Below are 20212 nucleotides of genomic sequence, written 5' to 3' on the forward strand. Positions count from 1 at the left end.
ATCCCGATTTGGCCAGCAGGAGCCCCTTCCCGCTGCCTCCTGTGTCTTTTGCCCCGTCCCTTCGTTCTCCAGCCCCTCTTTACTCTCTAGTGCAACAGGATGTCCAGGCTCACTTTGTACCTTCCTTGCCCCCCACACTGGTACCAGCCGTTTCTCGAAGGAGCCCTGGTTCCTTTTAGGGGGAGAATAACGTTTAAGAACCAGGACCGCGGTGTAGGTGTGCTCGTTGCCGTTGCCGTGTCACTGTTCCTGGGCCCCCTTAGTGAACAGAGCTGGGGGACGTGCGTGCTCATGTGTGTACATATGTACACACATTTACATCTGTACTTATTTATCTGTTGGTCTATCTGTATCGAAAAACCACAAATTCACAACGGTACCTCCAGTTTCATCCAACACCATAGGGTTTATTCTGGTTTTCTCCTTTTTAATATTTGTAAGCCCCTCCTCTGACAGTACAGATTGGCTCCCATTATCCTTATATATTTAATAGTTTGGTCAGTGCCCCTGTAGGTAGCCAGGCTTATCACCGCACCCCTGCCCCCCAGAAGTAAACCTGCATTTATATGCTCAATGATCTTCAACAGATGGTGGTGGGAAAACTGGGTATCCACATGCAAAAGATTGAAGTTGGATCCTTACCTCATACCATTCACAAAAATTAACTCAAAATGGGTTAAAGACCTAAACATAACACCTGAAACTATAAAACTCTTAGAAGAATCCTCACGATGTTGAGTATGGCAGTGATTTCTTGAATATGACACCAAAAGCACAAGCAACAAAAGCAAAAACAGATAAATGGGACTATATCAAACTTAAAAACTTATGTGCAACAAAGGAAACAACGGAATGAAATGACATAAATGGGAGAAGATATTTGCAGAATATTAACAGAATGGGAGAAAATATTTGAAAGCCAGATATCTGATAAGAGGTTAATATCCAGAATGTAAAGAACTCACACAACTCAACAGTAGAAACCAAATCACCCAATTAAAAAATGGGCAAAGGACTTGAATAAACATTTCTCCAAAGATGACATACAGGTGGCCAACAAGCATATGAAAAGATAACATAACTAATTATCCGGGAAATGCAAATCAAAACCACAATAAGATACCACCTCACATTAGTTAGGATGGCCACTTTCAAATAAAAAGAGAAAATAATGAGTGTTGATGAGGATGTGCGGAAAAGGGAACTGTGCATTGTCGGTGGGAATGTAAAATGTTACAGCCACTGTGGAAAACAGTGTGAAGGTTCCTCAAAAATATTAAAAATAGAATTACCGTATGATCCAGCATTCTGCTTCTAGGTACATATCGAAAAGAACTGATAACAGGATTTTCAAAGAGATATGTGCATTCCCATGTTCATTGCTCTAGTATTTACAATAACCAAGAGGAGGTGGAAGCAACTTAAATGTCTGCTGACAGTCACGCATGGTCATAGGTCGTGTTCCCCTCACCCCCAGCACCATGTGCCCCAGTTGGTCCTGCTTGACATTAAGTTTATAAGAGGAAACTATGGAATTTTATGTACAATTATTAAGCTTTTCTGTGTGGTCAAGACTTGCCCTTTTTCTTTTCTAATATAAACATTTAAAGCTATAAATTTTCCGCTAAACACTGCTTTGGCTGTGTTCCCACAAATTTTAACAGGTTGTATTTGCATTATCATCCATTTAAAAATCTATTCTAATTTCCCTTGTGGTTTTGTCTTTGTCCCATGAATTATTTAGAAGTATATAGCTTAGTTTCCGTATTTCAGGGTTTTTTTGCTATTTTTTTGTTTTTTAATTTTTGTCAGGAAAATATATCCTGTGATCTCTGTCTTTTGGAATTTATTGAGACTTCTTTCATTGTCCAGTACATTAGTGAATGTCCAGTTGTACTTGAGAAGAACATATATTCTTCAGTTTGAAATGGAGTTTTCCAGAAATGTTGATTAGATACATAATTTGGTTGTTCATACCGCCCCTATTCCTACTGACTTTTTTTCTTAGAGAAGTCTGTTAAAGACTTTAACTCTGTGCATTTATCTGTTTATTTCTTTAATTCTATCAAATTTGGTATTTGGAGCATGAAGCTTTGGTATTTGGTACTTGAAGATTGTGTCCTCTTGATTAATTGGCCCTCTTTATTATGGAATGTCCTTCTTTATCTCTAGTAACACTCCTTGGCTTGGGTTCTACTTTGTCTGATATTAGAATCAGCCAGAGCCAGCTTTGCTGACTTTGTTAATGTCTTTTTCCATCCTTCTACTTTTTAAAAATAGTTTTAAATTATAATTAGATATTATCTAATTATAATTAGATAATAGAAAGGTAAATACCTCTTACATTAGTGCAAAATGAACACACCTTATTATTTTAAACATGTAAAAGCAAGAAAATGTATATCATAAATTCATCCAAATTTTAATCATTGTGTAGTAGGTAAATGCCATTAAAAAAAATCTAAATAGAAAATTAATTTATAAGTCAGTTTACAGAAGATAAAAATCAATGTCGGAGACTTCCGTGGTGGTCCAGGGGTTAAGACTCTGTGCTCGCAATGCAGGGGGCCCGGGTTCGATCCCTGGTCAAGGAACTAGATCCCACGTGCTGCAACTAAGACCCGGCGCAGCATGCAGGCATGCATGCATGCGTGCATAAATAAATAAATATTTTTTTAAAAAATCAATGTCTATTTCAAACTTTAACTAAAAAGGAGAAAAAGTTCTCTGTCCTCCCGTTTTTTTCTTCAGCATATTTGTCTTTTGGAGAAAACATTACATTCTGAGACCACTTTTTTAACAACAGTGACAGAGATCAAGAGCTCCCTAAGGTAACCTCTCTCCACACATGTCTGAATGGAAGGAAAACCAGAATCCTATCAGTTCTTTGGTGTGTTGGTGGAATTGGTGTTTCAAGCAGGAAATCCATTTCTTTGTTCTTCCTTCTGCTGCACCATCTCCATAATGAATTTGACTCAGCTTATATATGTGTTCATTTCTTCCCGAGCCATTTCAGTGTGAGAGAAATTTTGTGAGATGGTCTCTCGTCATCTTTAAAATGTGGCTCCGCAGATATTTGTGTTTGACTTTATCCTGCATCTCTTCACAAGCGTTGGGTTTCCTCTGGGAAGACGTGCTGCTGGGAGGATTCGTGTTCCTCCCGTGTTGCCTGACGGGGCGTATTTTATAAGCCAGCATTTGGACATGTTCTCTTTTCTCCATTTGGGCTTTTCCCCCCTCTGCCCTGGCTTAATTTCTAAAAGCACATTTTTCCTAACCCCCAGGCCATATCTGTCTCCTCTTCCTAATCTTAACTGACTGTATCTAATACACTACTAACATATTTAACACTTAGAAAAATCCTTGTGGGTTTGCACCTCACTGGACATTTTCAAACGATAGTTTGCTTTTATTGTTTTGAAAGAGTTTGTTTTAGCAACTCTATACCAGTTTAATTGAACATCTGATGTTTAAGAGTTGGATTACTGTGTATATAAATATATATCTTGACTTTTTTACTTTCCGTAAGTATTTTCCCATGCCATTTAGAAACTTTCAACAACATTGTTTGAAGTTGTATAATATTCTGTTGTGTTTGTATTGTAATGTATTTCAGCATTTCCTGTTGTTGAATAGCTAGGATTCTCCCACTTTTTCACGGTATAAAATAACTCCAGAACTGAATTCTTCTCAGAAGTCTTGTATTTGAGATGATATATTTAGTTTTGATTACTGAGGCAAAGGCCATAAAGGCTGTTAATTCGTATTGCTAGATTGCTTTCCAGGAATGATTAGGTTTTACATTTATTTTCGCTAATGTTTTCCAAAAGCCAGGTTAATAAACATTTCTGGAATAATAAGCTGCCGCACCACATTTAAGATCTGTAGAATGCAGATCTAGAATAATGCTATAAAATGATTTGTTTTCACTTCATTAGAGGCAGAGGTTTAATAAATTTCATTTTTTAATTATGAAAAGTGTTTTGCTTCACTGAACACACACAGAATTCAGTTCTGTAGTGTTTGTCAAGTACCTACGTGTGCTAGGTGGAGAAATGTAATAAAAGAGATGGTTTCTGTCCTTCCGGAGTCCAGACCCTAGAAGAGAAAGACCCAGAATCATCTAAATGTTTTATAGTGTAATAAACTGTACAGATATGAAGTGAATCTGTAAAGTGCTGATGGAGGGTCGAAGAGAACAGTTATTTGTGCCAGAAGATCAAGCATTGGCGCTGAAGTGAAATGGGGGAGCAGAGGCCTCTCGGGGAGCGGCTGCCTGGAGGGGTCTTCAGGGCGTTTGGGGATGGGGAGGCCCGTGCTTTACAGGTAAAAGCTTCACTCCTGCGTTTCCAGGTTATTTTATTCCCTTTCCAGGATGCACGCAGCCACTGCTCTTACTAAGGAGCTGTTCCTTGTCTCTGGCAAACGCCTTTAATGGATGGTCTTTAATGCTTTTCTCACTGTCTCCTGCTCTCAGTCTGTTACTGAATTATATAGCTGAATAGAACAAATGGATCTCAGCCTCCATTCACCTCCAAAGGAGCGAGCGGCCTTAAGGAACTGGTTTTTCCTGCAGCTGGCACAGTGACCTATATTTCAGAAGTACACAGTTCTTAATAAACGAATGTACCATCATATCTCTTTGGGAGCCGTACCGAGTGCTGTGTCAGATTATGTGGTTTGGTGATGATGGGGGGCAGGGGCCGTCTTAAGGCTTTCAGAATTTTGCTTTGCTAATACAGAAGTCATGGGTAGAAATATGCAAAAGTGGGCAGTGCCGGGCTATGAAAACTATCAACTGTTACTTGAATCGTGAAGTTTGATAATTCTTTTAAGGACATAGTGAATGTCTTTTATGAAATTTTGTTTTCATGTTTATTTTAACAGGATGAAAGTTAAAAAGCTGCCCATGATTCTAGCTCTGCATCTGAAAAGATTTAAATATATGGATCAACTTCATCGATATACAAAACTTTCTTACCGGGTAGTTTTTCCTTTAGAACTTCGTCTATTTAACACTTCAGGCGATGCAACCAATCCTGACAGAATGTACGACCTTGTGGCTGTCGTGGTTCACTGTGGAAGGTAACAGGGCCGTGGGCCATGCTGGCAAGATGCTTGGTGGTGGGCAGTGCACGCACAGGATACTAGTGAGCCACTTAGATGCAGGCCTTTCGGAGGTTTCTTTAGCCCTCGGTGCTCTAGGACGAAAATAAGTTTATTTCAAATGGATATTTCAGATACATTTTACCATTTCCTTCTTAAAACCTTTATATATTAAAATAGTGTGTTATTGCCTGGATTTGATACTTGTTCTTATCATTTAAATATTATTCTGGGAACTTTAAGTCCTGTTAGTTTTTCTTTTCCTTTTCTTTTTTCTTGATTATTGGTAAAAAACACTGCTTAAAGAGATTTTACAAAATAAGTTATTTCTGAGATTAATTGGATATGTTCATCATGTTAATGATTGTGAAAAACACTTTAAAAAAAGGTTTTGGAGATAATCTTCAAAGATAAGCTTTCTGATTTTATAAGTCCGTGTGTTTGTTTCCTGTTAGCCAATATAATGTACTATCTCATCTATAGATCTTAATTTATAAAATAGCTCAAAAAATTCTCAAACCACAAGGGTATCACATAATCAGCATTTATATTTGGAACATACAGTCTTCATTGACTATTTAGAATTTCCTGTAATAATTTTATTTTTTATTTATTTATTTTTGGCCGCACTGTGCAGCTTGCAGGATCTTAGTTCCCTGACCAGGGGTGGAACCCAGGCCCCGTCAGTGAAAGTGCCGAGTCCTGACCACTGGGCCTCCAGGGAATTTCCTCCTGTAATAATTTTAAAACAGGGCACTCATCCTTTTCCCCCCGGCTGTTGGAAACTTGTACTAACAGCGCGTTGTACTCCAGCCTCTCAGGAGCTGTCCCTCCCTCTCCCAGCTTTCTGCTCAGAATATGTCAGGACAGCTGGGAGGGAGTCCGCTTCTGTCACAGTCTTGAACCTCCGTGGTCTGTGTCAGCCCATCTCCTGCCTCTTATCCTCAGCAATAATCTTTGTTTTCCATTTTTGGAGCATTATGTTTCTAAAGTAAGAGTGATGACATCTGAACAGAGGAAAACGATATCGGGTACCTTACAGAACCCTGGTGTAATGATCAGACTGGAGGTTTATTTTAGCATTAAAAGTGGGGTTTTTTTTTTAAGTTTTGAGGTATTTTCCTCTACAGTGAGAAAGTACTCTCTGTGTCATTTTGTCACCTAAGATATTCATCTCAACTATGGAATCAAAGATCTGAGGGAACTTGGAGGTGGCTTATTCTTATATCTGAGGTTGCTACTTTTAAAATAGTATTCACCATAAAGAATAATCTGTGTTGAAAATTACTTCAAAGTCTGTAATATAATAATTGTGGTAGAATTATAATTTGATTTAAAAATTATATATAAGCTTTTATAGTGAGTCATATTTAAACTGGGAGAGGTTAAAAATCTTCGACGTGTTCTTTGTAAAGAATTTCTTTTAGGGACTTCCCTGGCGGTCCAGTGGTTAGGACTCTGCGCTTCTACTGCAGGGGACATGGGGTTCGATCCCTGGTCAGGGAACTAAGATCCCGCAAGCCACGAGGCGCAGCCAAAAAAAAAAAAAAAAAAAGAATTTCTTTTAAAAGAAATAATCCCACCTTTATTTTTACATTTTTCTAGATTTCTGTGTTCCAGATTTGTTGAAAATGAGATGCAGAGGCAATTATAATAATTATAGTGGTGCTAAGAGTTAAGTACTTAAAGCTAGCACTAATAATACTAAAAAAAGTCACTTGTTTAAAGAAGTTTATGAAGTTGGAGTTTGATTTCAGAACCAAGGATTCAATATCTTTACTTTTTCAAGCATCACATGGAATCTTTCCTCGAGAAAAACTATTGCCAAGGGTTAAGACTCAGAAATAATTCTACATGCATTGTTTTGTAGTTTAATTCAGCATGTTCTGGCTGTGATCGCCTCTCCTCCCCGCAAAAAATGCTAGAAATTTTTATTTAAATCTTTTATAGAAGCAAATTGGAAAATTACTTCAAAAATAATAATTTTAAAAGGCAACAAAGAATTTTATAGTATAGCTTTATATAAGGAGAATACTGGTTATATCTCTCAAAGTAGAGTACTGATTATTTGGTTTTAAAATTGAATGCCGGTTCAGATCAATGTAGCTTGATCTTTTGAGGGAAAGAATAGGTAAGGAATATTTTTATCTGTTTCAGTTTTTCTACTTTATAGAACGTAGAATATAGGGCATAGAAGAGCAATGCTAATAAACTTCGTATAAAATTAACTTTAATTTCTCTTTGTTTTAGTGGTCCCAATCGAGGCCATTATATTGCAATAGTTAAGAGTCATGATTTTTGGTTGTTGTTTGATGACGACATTGTAGAAGTAAGTAGTTTCCTAATTTCTTGTTTTTCTTCAAAGTTGTGTATGTATTTTGCTCTTGACTTTTTCCTTCCAGCTTCTCATTGTATATGACAGGTCTTCAGAGTGTAGTCTAATTTCTACTTCTTACTCCCTAACATCCAGTCCCATTGCTGGAATGGCCAGCTAACCTTTAAAATGTTTAGAATAGGCACTTCCCTGGTGGCACAGTGGTTAAGAATCCGCCTGCCAATGCAGGGGACACAGGTTCGATCCCTGGTCCGGGAAGATCCCACATGCCGTGGAGCACGTAAGCCTGTGCACCACAATTACTGAGCCCGCGTGCCGCAGCTACTGAGCCCGCATGCCACAACTACTGAAGCCTGCACACTTAGAGCCTGTGCTCCACAACAAGACAAGCCACCGCAATGAGAAGCCCTTGCACCTGCACCGCAACCAAGAGCAGCCCCTGCTCGCCACAACTAGAGGAAGCCCGTGTGCAGCAACGACGACCCCACGCAGCCATAGATAGATAGATAAATAGATAGGTGAATACATAAAATAAAAAAAAATGTCTAGAATAAAACAAGGGAAATCTTTCAACAACAGAGCTAGTTTAAAAAAACACTATTAACAAAATTTATTGAGCTATAAGACACAGTAAAGTATGCAAATTTTAAACAACTTAAAGTTTTACATGTGAATGCACACATGCGCACGCACACACATAACCGCCATCTAGATCAAGATATAGTATATTTTCAACACCCCAACAAGCTCCCTTATTCCTCCTCCTGGTCAGTACCCACAGCTTTCCTCCCCTACCCACCATCCTCTGGAATCCACTATTTTGAATTTTATTATGTTACTGTGATTAATTTTGCCTATGTTTGAATATAAGTGGGCTCATCCAGTGTGACTGCTTTTGTGTCTGGCTTTTTTCACTCATCAGTACCTATGCAACTCAATCTTGTTGCCTGCAATAGTAGTTCTTTCTTTATTGCTGTCTAATTTTCCATTGTACAGATATACCACGTTAGAAACTTGACTTTTTGTCCATTGTTGACTATTAGAAATAAAACTGCCTTGATTATCCTTGTACAAGTCTTTTGTTGGACATAGGCCCTCATTTTTCTTGGGTATATTTTAGATTGAACCATATGAAATAGCCATTTTTGTAGGTCCCAAATGGTTGACAATTAGTGGTTTCCTGTAGTACGGCCTATACCCAGGAATAGAATTGCTGGGTCACACACAGGGTATTTGTATGTTCAGCCTTAGAAGATGGTGCTAAACATTTTCCCCAGTGTCTGTGCCATTTTACATTCCTCCCAGCTATGAATGAGAGTTCCATTTGTTCCGCATTCTGACCAATACTTGGTATCATCCGTCTTTTTAATTTAAGCCATTTGGATTGTGCAGAGCTGTTTTATGAATGAGAAAATGAAAGGCATTATTCTAAGAAAGGTTGGAGATTTTATTGGATTTAAGCAGTTCAAAGAGCTCGTTTTTGTACTAATGTTTATGTTTTGCCTCACAGAAAATAGATGCACAAGCTATCGAAGAATTCTACGGGTTGACGTCAGATATCTCAAAGAACTCTGAGTCTGGCTACATTCTTTTCTATCAGTCCCGGGACTGAGGGAACCGCTATGAAGAGAGATTTTCTGCCTCATTTCTTCTCTGGTTATTTGGGAAAGGATCAAGCACCAGTTTTCCAAGAAAAGAGAAATGCAGGAAGCTCAGGGGGCAGTAGCACACTTTGCACACAGTAAAGCAAAGGCTGGATTCACACGCTCTTCCTACCATGGTAGTTGATTGATTTGCTCAGGTATCATGCTGTCTGTGCAGTTCCATACAACAAGGCAGTGAAATCAGAGATACCAGCTCCTCTTGTAAAACAGCCTTCCAGTAATTGACATGCATTTTCTCTTCATTAATTGCACCAATAATGATTGAACTCCTTGGGGGTGCAGTAGAAAGAAAAGGAATCTGTGAGGTTGTACTGACAATTGCAGGAGATGATGTTGAACACACTGCATACATTTGCCTGGTTGAACACGTCGAGAAGCAATACTGGGTGGTCCTTTCAAGCGTAAACCAGAAATACTTTTGGGCCCAACACTTGCAGTTGCCTTCCTGATGTAAAGAAACTAACAGATACTAGAATCCAGTGTCAGGAAGGCAAATACGTTTGCTTCTCTGAAGAAGCTTATAATAATATACAGTATATGTATATCTAGGGAACAGTTGGTCAAAAGTGGCTTTTTGTTTCCCCAAGGGGAAAGACTGGCTTTGTAATTATAATTTTTTTCCTTATTTATTTTACTTAAAACTGGTAGAGTCTAAGTATTGTATGAAGTGCCCATGATTGTGTCAGTAAATTTGAGCATATTTTTATTAGTTTTTGTCAGTTTAACTAATCCTTTTGTTTGTTTCTGTTTTTAAGGTGAATTTTAAACTCTGTTTTAAATCATAAGTTACCTTAAGAAAAATTGCAATGAGAGGAGGTACATATTCTTTTTCAGGAGGAACTGATATCTCTGGCTAAATATTTGTCCTAGTTGTCAGTCAGTTATTTTATTCAGTTTTAATTTCAGCAAAATTAAAAACTATCAAAAATTCCCTATCATTGTGGAATGATCTAAGAAATCCTGGTGCAGTGGTGGCGTGCTGGTCTTGAGAGTTCTTCAGTACTCTGTTTCAGGTTGAGGCCACGTTTGGAAAATTCATGTCATAGCAGTTACGTTATTTTCAAATGTTCTTTATCCTGGAAAGAAGTGATCCATCCCAGCCCCAGCGCCTGGAGAGCTAACAGACCCTGTGAGGATTACATTTTAATGAGGTCGACCAGAAGTATTTTGAAAGCAAGTCTTTTTTTTCCCCCTTCCACCTTTACAAATGTTATTGGAATTTAACTTTGTGTTTAAGACTTCATTCTGTTGGGAGTTTCAAGAAGTAATATGTGTGATGTAAGATGTATGTAAACCGTTGCAGTTGACACTTTTCCACGCATCAAGGAAGTTGTCTGACAGTGGCCGAATGTAACTGGCTGAAAATAATTGAATATATATTCAAGATAATAGCAATCAGGTCTTAGATGTTCTTTATCCATGTTTTTCCAGGCAGTAATCTTTCTTTTTTAATTGTTGTAATTTTGTAAACTTATTTTACTAATACTGTTGAATCTGAAAAACAAGCAACAAAAAAATATTTTGTCTGCTGCTATTATTAACATTTATTATCTGTATCTTTTAGCTCAGGAAATGACTTCACCTGTTCGTTCCATGAATAGATCTTTAACAGGGTCACTTAGCTAATTGGGCTGTTGAAACAGATGTGCTGGGAGACAATGATGATATATTTTGACAGATTGCTTTTTAAGAGACAGTTTCTAAAGCCTTACCCTGGCTGGAATGGTTCTGTACAAATTATATGGCCTGCCTGATCTACCAACATGGCACAGAGAATCACAACCAAGAATGTGGGCAAGGTGATAGCTGCGGAGGTGGATGCATTTTTTATTTTGAGGGCTTCAGCCAAATTGTCTTGGAATTTAAAGCTGAATTTCTGCAGCTTTCAGTATGGAGATGAGGAGTAACGTGAAGCTGAACCAGTTTTTACTTGCTTTGGGCCACAACATGTATGAGAAAGATAGATGAAGTCATTTGCATAAAGGTACAGCATTGGGATACTATGTTGTGTTTGTTTTTACATTTTGCATTTTAAAAAACATACAGTGAAGTAAAAGCCAAGGTTAAATTTCCTGTTAAAGCAAGTTCTAGCGTTGTTTTTGAGTCCCATGGTAGTCACACACTGTTCACATCTACACCCTGTTTAATAGGATGACTTGTCAGGAGGGGACGATGGGGTGATGGTTCTCAATTTTCTTTGTACACTCTAAGTGCAGCTGCATCTACGTAAAATGTTTTGAAGCTTCTCAGAAATACAGTATACTTTAAAAACATGTAGGGTTAGGGTCGGGGGGAAAAATGCAGATATAGTAAGTAAGAAAAGTGACCCATATAGAACGCGTTGTGAGGTTGTGTGCTGGTCCGACTGATTGAAACGAGGGGCGGGTTTCAGTTGTAAATGGTGGCTGATTGCTGTCTAACTGTGTACATGTTTGCTGGGATGGCTATCCCATATTTTGTATATTGGAATAAAAATTTCTATAAATTATCATAACTGAAAGTAAATATTCTAAATTAAGTCTCACTTCTAAGTCACATGGCTTCTGTCTTGGCGGCTTTACCTTTAGAAGCTGGCTCGAGACAGGAGCCCTGAGACTTTAGGCAAAGGGAAGAGGTGGGGAATGTAATATATGGGTCTCGTCGCCTCTAACCATCCGTGTAGGGTTTTTTCTTTCCTTGACGGCAGTAGAAAGACCTCACTTCCATAACTTACTACTCTTGATACTTTCTTTAAAGCTACTTTTCAATAAAGATTCTCTCATGAGGTATTTACCTGGGAGTTGGGAGGCTAAGGCGCTCAGGTCCTGGCTCTTCAGTGAATTTAACTGTGTGACCTTGGGCAAGTCACTTAACCTCTCTGTGCTTCAGTCTCCCTATCTTGTAAAATGGGAGTAATACCTACCTCACAGGGTTGTTGTGGGGATTAATTAGATATAATGTCTGTCAAGCATCTAAGGTTCTTGAAGAAGGCGCTATATAAATACAAAATAATATCTATTAAAGTTGGTTTATTTGTGCTTGTGGGGTTTTGTGTGTTTTTTCCTTTTTTCCTCGAATGCATTTGCAAACTAGAAGTACACACTTCGGACACTGTGTTACTGGTTTTGCTCAAAAGTTACTACTTTTGTGACCCAAAGAGATTTTCCCAGAACACATCCCATTTGTGTAAAATAGCATTCCGTACGCGCCTGCGTGTTTCTTCAGCGTGTACCTTGCATTTATTTGTCTTTATTTAGTAGCATTGTCTTTCCAAAAATCCCAAGTTTAGAAATTTAAACTTAGAATCTCAGAGGGCAAAATATCTAAACAGTCACTGTTCCTAGCACCCCTCCTCCCTTCCAGGGTAGTACTTGCTCCTGTAGAATCAGCACATGAACTTGAGAACTTGAAGCTTCGTCAGCTGTTGAGTGACTGCTGTTTACTTATCCTCACCATTCTTGGGAACCCCGGCCTGGAGGCGCTCTTGTTTATTCACGTCTCCGAAGGACTGTTCTCAGAGTGAACACAGTACCCGCAGGTGGGACACTGAGATAATCATCTGTATCATGTTGAACTTTGAGTAAATGACATTGTCTGTTTTCAAGAGTTTTTCGTGGACTTTTGAAAAGCCAAGACCACCCCTCCCTTTTCTAAGTTCCCTTGTCTTCCAGTATCTGTGCGTGTTATTTGAAAGCTTTTCCTCTTCTCCTCATTGATGTGTTTTCTGTGATAACCCTTTTTTAAAAAATCTCCAGAGCTGCTGAAATAACCCACCATTTTTGAGTTGAGCATGTGATAGGCCCTGTACTCAGCATTTTACGTTTTTTAAAGATTCATCTTGAAGACAGTGTCTATGAGGTTCATTTTACAAAAGAGGAAACTAAGGCTTTTCAGAGGTTAAGTGATTGTTCCCAAAGTCTCTCAGCTGGAAGGTAGTAGATCCAAGTGTCAGTGGATCTTAACCCTTTGTTTCCCTGTGGAAGGTTCTAAATTACTCTCAGGAATTCTCCCTCAAGCAGCCACTATGGACCCCTGATTTCTGAAGAAACAAGCTTACACTATTCGTCGTATGCCACTTACTATAATCCACCTTAATAATGGGTTCCTTTCTTAAATTTCCTCACCTGCTGTCAATGATTTGCCCTATAATTAAACTGATCTAGGACTTAATGAAAACGTCATACCTTCTAATTGTTTTCAAAGAAGCAAAACTCTTTGAAGATCAAAAAAACAGTCCCACTCTACTGATAAGTCATTCCCAAATCTGGATAATTAGCAGAATCACTGGAGGAATTTTACAAACGTTCAGATTCCCGAGATCCATCCCCGAAGATTTTGACTGACTGGAGATGAGAAATCGAGTTCTCAAAGGCTCCCAGGTGATTCTAATCATCCAGGTTTGGGCCTGTATTAGAACTGACCTGAAGTTCTAGATCACGGTTTCTATAAGTTCACTGCCAATCTGGAGTTGACCTGTTGGGAGCATTGTCAAAAAGTGAAATCATCTAAGGAATACTCATGGGATACTTAAGAGGGACAGAACTCTTGTCTTTCCATACAGCATTTGAAGGGCTGCCGTCTAGGGGGTGTTTTGCTTCTAGGGTTGAGTTGGGACAGAGCACTGGGAAGAGCAGAAAGGCCCTTAAGCACAAGGGAGAGCTCTCTGTTGGTTCAGCAGTGAGAGAAGATAAGAAATGAAGCCTCAAGCTGACGCGTTTCACCATTGGCAGGTGGGGTGCCTAGACTGGCTCAGAGGTTGTGCTAGAAAAACAAGCTCCTTCCCGCGTGAGGCTGCAGGGACAGAGGGCGGACAGGGGCCATGCGTCCTAGGCCAGGGCTCCTATTAGCTCCACGTCACACTGCCCTGCACCTTTTAAAATAGCTGGACATAGGGTGCTATCGTTTATTGCAGGGAGAATCTAGATTGCACTGGTCATTAGGGTGGGAAGCACCCCTTCGCCTGTCCCTGACTTGAAAAGAGGGAGGTGGGTTGAGCAAAGCACAGCAGTCTCTAGGTTTCAGGTGGCAGGAGCTGATTTCGTATTCCTTCCGTTTGCGGGCACAACAGCCTTGGGTGAACCTACCCTGCATAAGAAACGCACTCCACCGTCTCTCAAAATGCTTTCCTTTGGAGAACACTCAGGTTCTTCAGATTTAGGAACCTCCGAATTGTGGCCAACTTGATCGAAGACGTTAAAAAGTGACCGAGGAGCGATGGCTCACCTTGTGCGGTGGTGCAGCCCTTGCCCAGTAAATCCTGGAAAGTGCATGTTGGGTCATTGACAAGACTGCAGAAGAAGAGACGTGATTTTACTGTACTCGGCCATGTCGTCACAAAGTCTCACCCGCTGCAAGGCCCAGGAACAAGACAGTGATCGCATACTGTCTGTGCACATTTTGGGGTGGTAAAAGCAATGATTACTTGTGTTGTTTATAACCTATTTACTGAAACTTCTGTTTGCTGGTAGCTTTTCCCTTCAGGAAGGAACCATTTTCCAAATGGTGTTTGTTTTAGGCTGCAAAAATGAATTTCTTGGCTGGACTTTGCCTGTCTAGTTTTTAATAACCTGCCAGAGTGTCGTACTTATTTTAAGGAAAAATAAAAACTGATGATAGGATGATGAGGAAAGTAGACTTACAAAATGGCCTGTCCGTGGATAAGATGATTCGATGGGATAATGGAAGCTTCAGAAAATATAAGCATCTTACCTATTTTCCCAGCATTACATGTATTTATCGTTCTAAAAGCCATCTCAGTTGTTGCACTCTGCCCAACAGATGTATTTTTTTAAGTTCCTATCGTGAACCCATGTATGAGCAATATAGTGTCTGGACTTCTATACATCATATATACTCTATTTTACTATGTATTAAGCTATTGACGAGAACCGGTTTGAAATTACATTGATTTACTGAATGTAGTTACAAAGTGAGATAAGGCTTATGATCCTATCCCAAAGCAGGCAGGCAGGGGTGGGGAGATTTGTGCTTTGAGAAGGAAATCCTGAGCTGTGGCGTGGAGAGGGGTCTGGAGGGGCCAGAGTGGGTGTGTGTGATGAAGCTTCAGGGCAACAGGACTCTGCCACGGGCTGGCTGGGGCGGAGGCGAGGGGAGCGGTGTCTAGGAGGACTCCTGGATTTGTCTTGCTGGCACAGCTTAAGAGACAGAAACCTTCTGCTGAGAACCCTGGAAGAGGACGAGGCTTGGGGGTTATGTCGTAGTACCCCACGGTATGAACGTACCACGGTTTCTTTATAAGCATTTGCTTTTAACAAACTCACATTGCCTGGCAGTTTGGGGAGGCCTAGCCCTGATGGCTGGGGAATTACTGGAATTCACACGCTCAGGATCTATTAGCCTCTGTCCCACATGCCACAGGGCAAAACTTTAACATTAGAATTTGAGATTAGGTACAAAGTTGAAATGGCTCTTGTACTTCTGAGATAATGACTCTGTGTCCAGTGGACTCCCAGAATGTGTTACAAGGTCTACAGTGATTCTGAGGTATTTAATAACTGAGGACAGATTGATAAGCTTAGCAGCCTCATGGTGAAGAATGTTGGGTGTCTTGAAAGCTTTTATTGGAAATGAATCGTATCTATCCTCTGCTCTGGCATAAATAATTTCCTTCTATGGAAAGATGATACGTCTTAAGGACCGTGGAGGGGCTTTAGAACGAGAGAAAAAAATGCAGTTGAAGGGCAACTTGCAAAGTTTTCAAAGGAAGTTTTGTGAAGTGAATTTACTGCTAGACAGATTGAAGTCCAGTCCGATGAATCTGATGGACATGCCCAAGGACCCGGGTGCCACTCTGTTAGATGCAGGCGTTGCAGTCCCATAGGAGGAGAAATGGAGGAGGAGGGCTGACTCCAGGGCAGACCTGCAGTCCCCCCTGCTGTGTGACTGTTCACTGGTGTCAAAGATGCTCCCATTCTCTCCAGGGGGAGCTCTTGTCAGAGATAGCTGGTGACGCGTCAAGTTTCTCTGACACAGGTCTCTTGGTATCTTTCCCAGCACCAATCTAGATCTGAACTGGTGGTCACTTGGTGACCGTAATGTTCATTGCCTTCTCCTTTATATGCTGAGCTAATCAGACACACATTAAGTGGACAGCAAGCCAGCCCTTCAGAGCCTTAGGACCCAGTCCCATAGCCCATAAGCCTGCTTTCCTCATTTATAAAATGGCAAAAGTAAGGCTATCTTGTAAGAATGTCATAAATGGAATTGAGATACATGTAAGATACACCTGGTACCGTTCAGGGTGACAGTCCCTCAACAGTGTTGTCTAGAAACTTCGGCAGAAACCTAGTACTGATTTCTTAGATATTGAATAGTTATTATGTGAAAAGCATCACTTCAGTTGTTGCAGGGGATATAAAGATGGCTAAGACACCATTTCTGTTCTCACGGCACTCACAGGGTAGAAAATAAGCTCATATTTGAAGGAGAAAGACAAAAACGTGAGTAAAATGTTCTTCCGGTTCAGGAGGAGGTGTCAGAGGAGCCTCACGTGGTTTAGAGCGCATCCCGGCCCCGCTCCACGTGTCAGCTGAGCAAACGCCCGGGCTGCATCCAGGTCCTCGCCTGTGAAATAGACAGCACTCTGGATGCTGCCGAAGGGTCCGGAGAGTGAGGATTATGTTGCAAGCGCTCAGTCAGCGCTAGCAATGATCTATTTGTGCAGCTCCTATTATTGAGCACCCACCGTGTGCCGCCAGTTTCCAAGAACACAGAGTGAGGCCTTGTGCAGTTCAGTGAAGGAAACAGGCAAGTCAATCATTCATTGCAAGGCTACAGAGTGTGGAGAGCCCTGATGGGGACGTGAGTAAGACAATGCAGGAACACAGAGGAAGAGCATCTAAATCAGACTGCAGGCAGGGAAGGCTCCCAGAGGAAAGGCCACTTGAGCCGAGCTTTCAAGGAGAAGTGAGGGTTATTCAGAAGAAGGAGGGGATAGAGAGGGGATGCCTTTGATTATAAAGAAGACAGTGTGTGAGAAAGTGCTGTGGACAGAAAGCGTCACCTCCTTGGGAAGTGCGGCTGTAGTGTGGCCAGAGCCAAGAGGCAAGGAAGGGAGGGCTCTAAATCCAAGAGCCTGATTGATCAGGTAAGGGGTCTGGATTTTCCTAAAATGGAGAGAGGGGACCTCGGGAGGGTTTTAAGCAGGGGACTGATTTCTCAGAGTGACGCTTGCAAAGAGCCTTTTAGTAGATTCCTCCTGCCTGGAAGAGGAAGACCAGTGAGAAGGCTGTGGTCATCCAGCTGAGAAGGCGTGAGAGCCTGGCCAAGGGGTGGCTTTGGGGATGGGGGGGCGTGGTTTGGGACACGAGACACTGAGATAGAATCTTTAGGACGTGATTGCCGTGGTGGCAATTCTCGCGGGTTCTCTTGCAGGCCGTTTGGTCCCTCTCTTCACGCTCCGGTGGGGCAACCTCACCTACTCCATGCCTCCGACCATCAGCGATACGAGTGACAAATCTTTGCCTCTTGCCTAGGTGCCTTGAGCTCCAGGCCCTTCTAGCCAGTTGTCACGTGGGCAGCTCCATCCAGATGTTACACAGACACCTCAGTCTCAACTGGCTCAACCCCCATCCTGCCCTCACTCACGTACACAGGTCAGAGCCTGGGAATCGTCCTCCACGCCTTTATGTCCATCCTGCCAATACATCCAGACCTCAAGTCCTCTCAGGACAACCCTCTAAAGCTCCTGAGCCCACCTACTTTGCTATCTCTGGGCCGTGGCTTTGGTCCAGGCTGCCACCACCTTGTGCCTCCTAATCAGCATTTCGGCCTCCGGTCCTGGCCTCGGGAAATCCGTTCCCCACGGTGAAATTCGAGGGCTCTTTTTTTTTTTTTTTTTAATTTAGTTTTAAAAATTTATTTATTTTTGGCTGCATTGGGTCTTCATTGCTGTGCGCGGGCCTTCTCTAGTTGCGGCAAGCGGGGGCTACTCTTCGTTGCGGTGCGCGGGCTTCTCACTGCGGTGGCTTCTCTTGTTGTGGAGCATGGGCTCTAGGCGTGTGGGCTTCAGTGTTGTGGCACGTGTACTCAGTAGTTGTGGCTCGTGGGCTCTAGAGCACAGGCTCAGTAGCTGTGGTGCATGGGCTTAGCTGCTCCACGGCATGTGGGATCTTCCCGGACCAGGGCTTGAAACCGTGTCCCCTGCATTGGCAGGCGGATTCTCAACCACTGCACCACCAGGGAAGCCCCTGAGGGCTCTTTTTAAAGCGCGCACACTTTCTGAATACATGCTGGAAGAACTCACCTAAAACGCACACATGAAATGGGACCGAGCTAGTGCAGAACGAGATCGTGTGGCTGATTCACCGGGAATCCTCAACACGAGCTGCTTCACTGCTGTGTCTTAAACGGAGCAAGTGTTTTGCTGAGTGCAAATGTTGGAATATTCATTAGGTGGGGATTTGGAAAAATGGCTTAAAAATGTTTACATCCGTCTTCTGTGCACATCATAGAATGTTTCCTGGAAGTAGTGAAGGGAGAAATCAGACAGCCAGCTACTTGTTCCAATGTCGTTCCCTGGATAAAACCTCTTTGCCCCATTGATTTGAAGAAATGCCACCTCCATCAGGTCCTGAGATCCCACATGAACTTGGCGCTCTCTGGGGCCCTCTCTTTGGCTTCCAGATCTGCCCGTCTAGTCCCAGGACCACAAAGTTGTGATCCGCCTCATCTTCCACGTCTTAGTAGCCCTTCAGTGACAAATAATACCGACAAGCACACAGGAGTGCCTAGTGCTTTCTGTGTCCGACTATTTAATACATTTCAGGAAGTATTTGGGCACTGATTTTTTTTTTCACAGAACACTATTGGCATCCCATGGAACACAGGCATTCCCTGGATTTGAGAAATACTGAACTTGTACATCTTGCTTTAGAAAGGCCCAGCAGGCCTGGACTTGACCCTGGAGGAGGTCAGACTCACGTGGCTTTTACTGTGCACCTGCCCCGGCCAGGCATCGTGCAGGAAAGTGTTCAGGTGTCTCGTCTCGTTTAATCCCCACTTCAAACCTTTGGAGCAGTGGTCATGCCCTCTGTTTTACTGGGAAGGGTGGGAGATTCAGGGACATTCCAACGAATGTCTAATACCTGCCGAGCAGCGTGCCAAGTGCTGGGGAGGAAGGCTGCTTCTGCCCACGCCCTGTCCTCAGTCACGCCGCGCTGTCACTGCACCCCCAGGAACAGGAGTGACGGGGGCGACTTAGGGAGCACTCGTGGGCAAGCCGGGGCTCGCCCTACCCTTGCACCGCCCGACGCTTCTCCCCTGCGCGAGCTGGGAAAGAGGGCGAGCCCCGCAGGAGGAGCGGATTCCCGTTTTCCAGGCGAGGAAACGGAGACGCGGAGGGGTTACGTCCGCTGTTCGCGAAGCGGCGAAGCTGGGATGCGGACCCAGGAGACGCCGGGCTCGAGTTTGCAGCCTGCACAGTGGACCGCCCTCACCCTACCTCCACTCCCGGGCCCAGCTTTTCTGTCCCGGGCCTTAGAGCAGGCCGTGCCCTCTGCCCTCATGCTCATCGTGCCCTCACGGATCCCTCAGCGGGATGTCACTGCCGCGCTGGGCCGTTTGTGTCCTGGGCTCTCCTGGCCACCAGAGGGCCGTGGCCGGCCGGCCCCGGAGCACGGGCTCCGGGCCCTGCGGGCGGGATGGATCGTCACCGAATGTATGCAGTTGACTCTCAAACCCAAGACCCTGCACGGCGAGGCCAGCTGGGTAGAGCAGTGACGTTTACGTGATGGAATAACGCAATACGGCCCCCACCAAAGGCCTGGGGACACGCCACCCCTATCCGCATCTCCCTCGTTCACTCAACAAATATTTATGAACCTCCACCGAGGCACGGGGCTAAACATCAGATTTATCCGTTGTTTCCATGGAAGAGTGTCTCGGGGTTCAGGCTGCGGGTCCAGGGTTTGAGAGCATCAAAGTGGAGAGATCATTACAAACTCGCAAAGGGAAGTAAAATGTCTGGACACACCATCCAACCATGTTGTTAGGAGGGTCCTTCCTGCACCCGCACTGTGGACGCCAGCGCCCCTGACGCTGTGCACGTCATTGACCTTGAGCGCTGAGGCCTAATTCTCCAGTTTATGAAAGGACATTACCTTCGTGA

The 20212-nt window shown here is 42.6% G+C and overlaps 1 protein-coding gene across 1 annotated transcript in view; it reads left to right on the forward strand.

Moving 5' to 3' along the window:
• USP12 (ubiquitin specific peptidase 12) overlaps window positions 1-12122 on the forward strand; it is a 78291-nt gene extending 66169 nt beyond the window's left edge. Inside the window, exons 7-9 of the mRNA XM_057532986.1 lie at window positions 4888-5085; window positions 7357-7435; window positions 8952-12122. Of these exons, the coding sequence (XP_057388969.1) occupies window positions 4888-5085; window positions 7357-7435; window positions 8952-9053 (379 nt within the window). The 3' untranslated portion in view covers window positions 9054-12122. The remainder of the gene's footprint in view (window positions 1-4887; window positions 5086-7356; window positions 7436-8951) is intronic.
• The last annotated feature ends 8090 nt before the right edge of the window (window positions 12123-20212 follow it).

Source organism: Balaenoptera acutorostrata, chromosome 18 (genome assembly GCF_949987535.1).
Source record: "Balaenoptera acutorostrata chromosome 18, mBalAcu1.1, whole genome shotgun sequence".
Classification (NCBI taxonomy): domain Eukaryota; kingdom Metazoa; phylum Chordata; class Mammalia; order Artiodactyla; family Balaenopteridae; genus Balaenoptera; species Balaenoptera acutorostrata.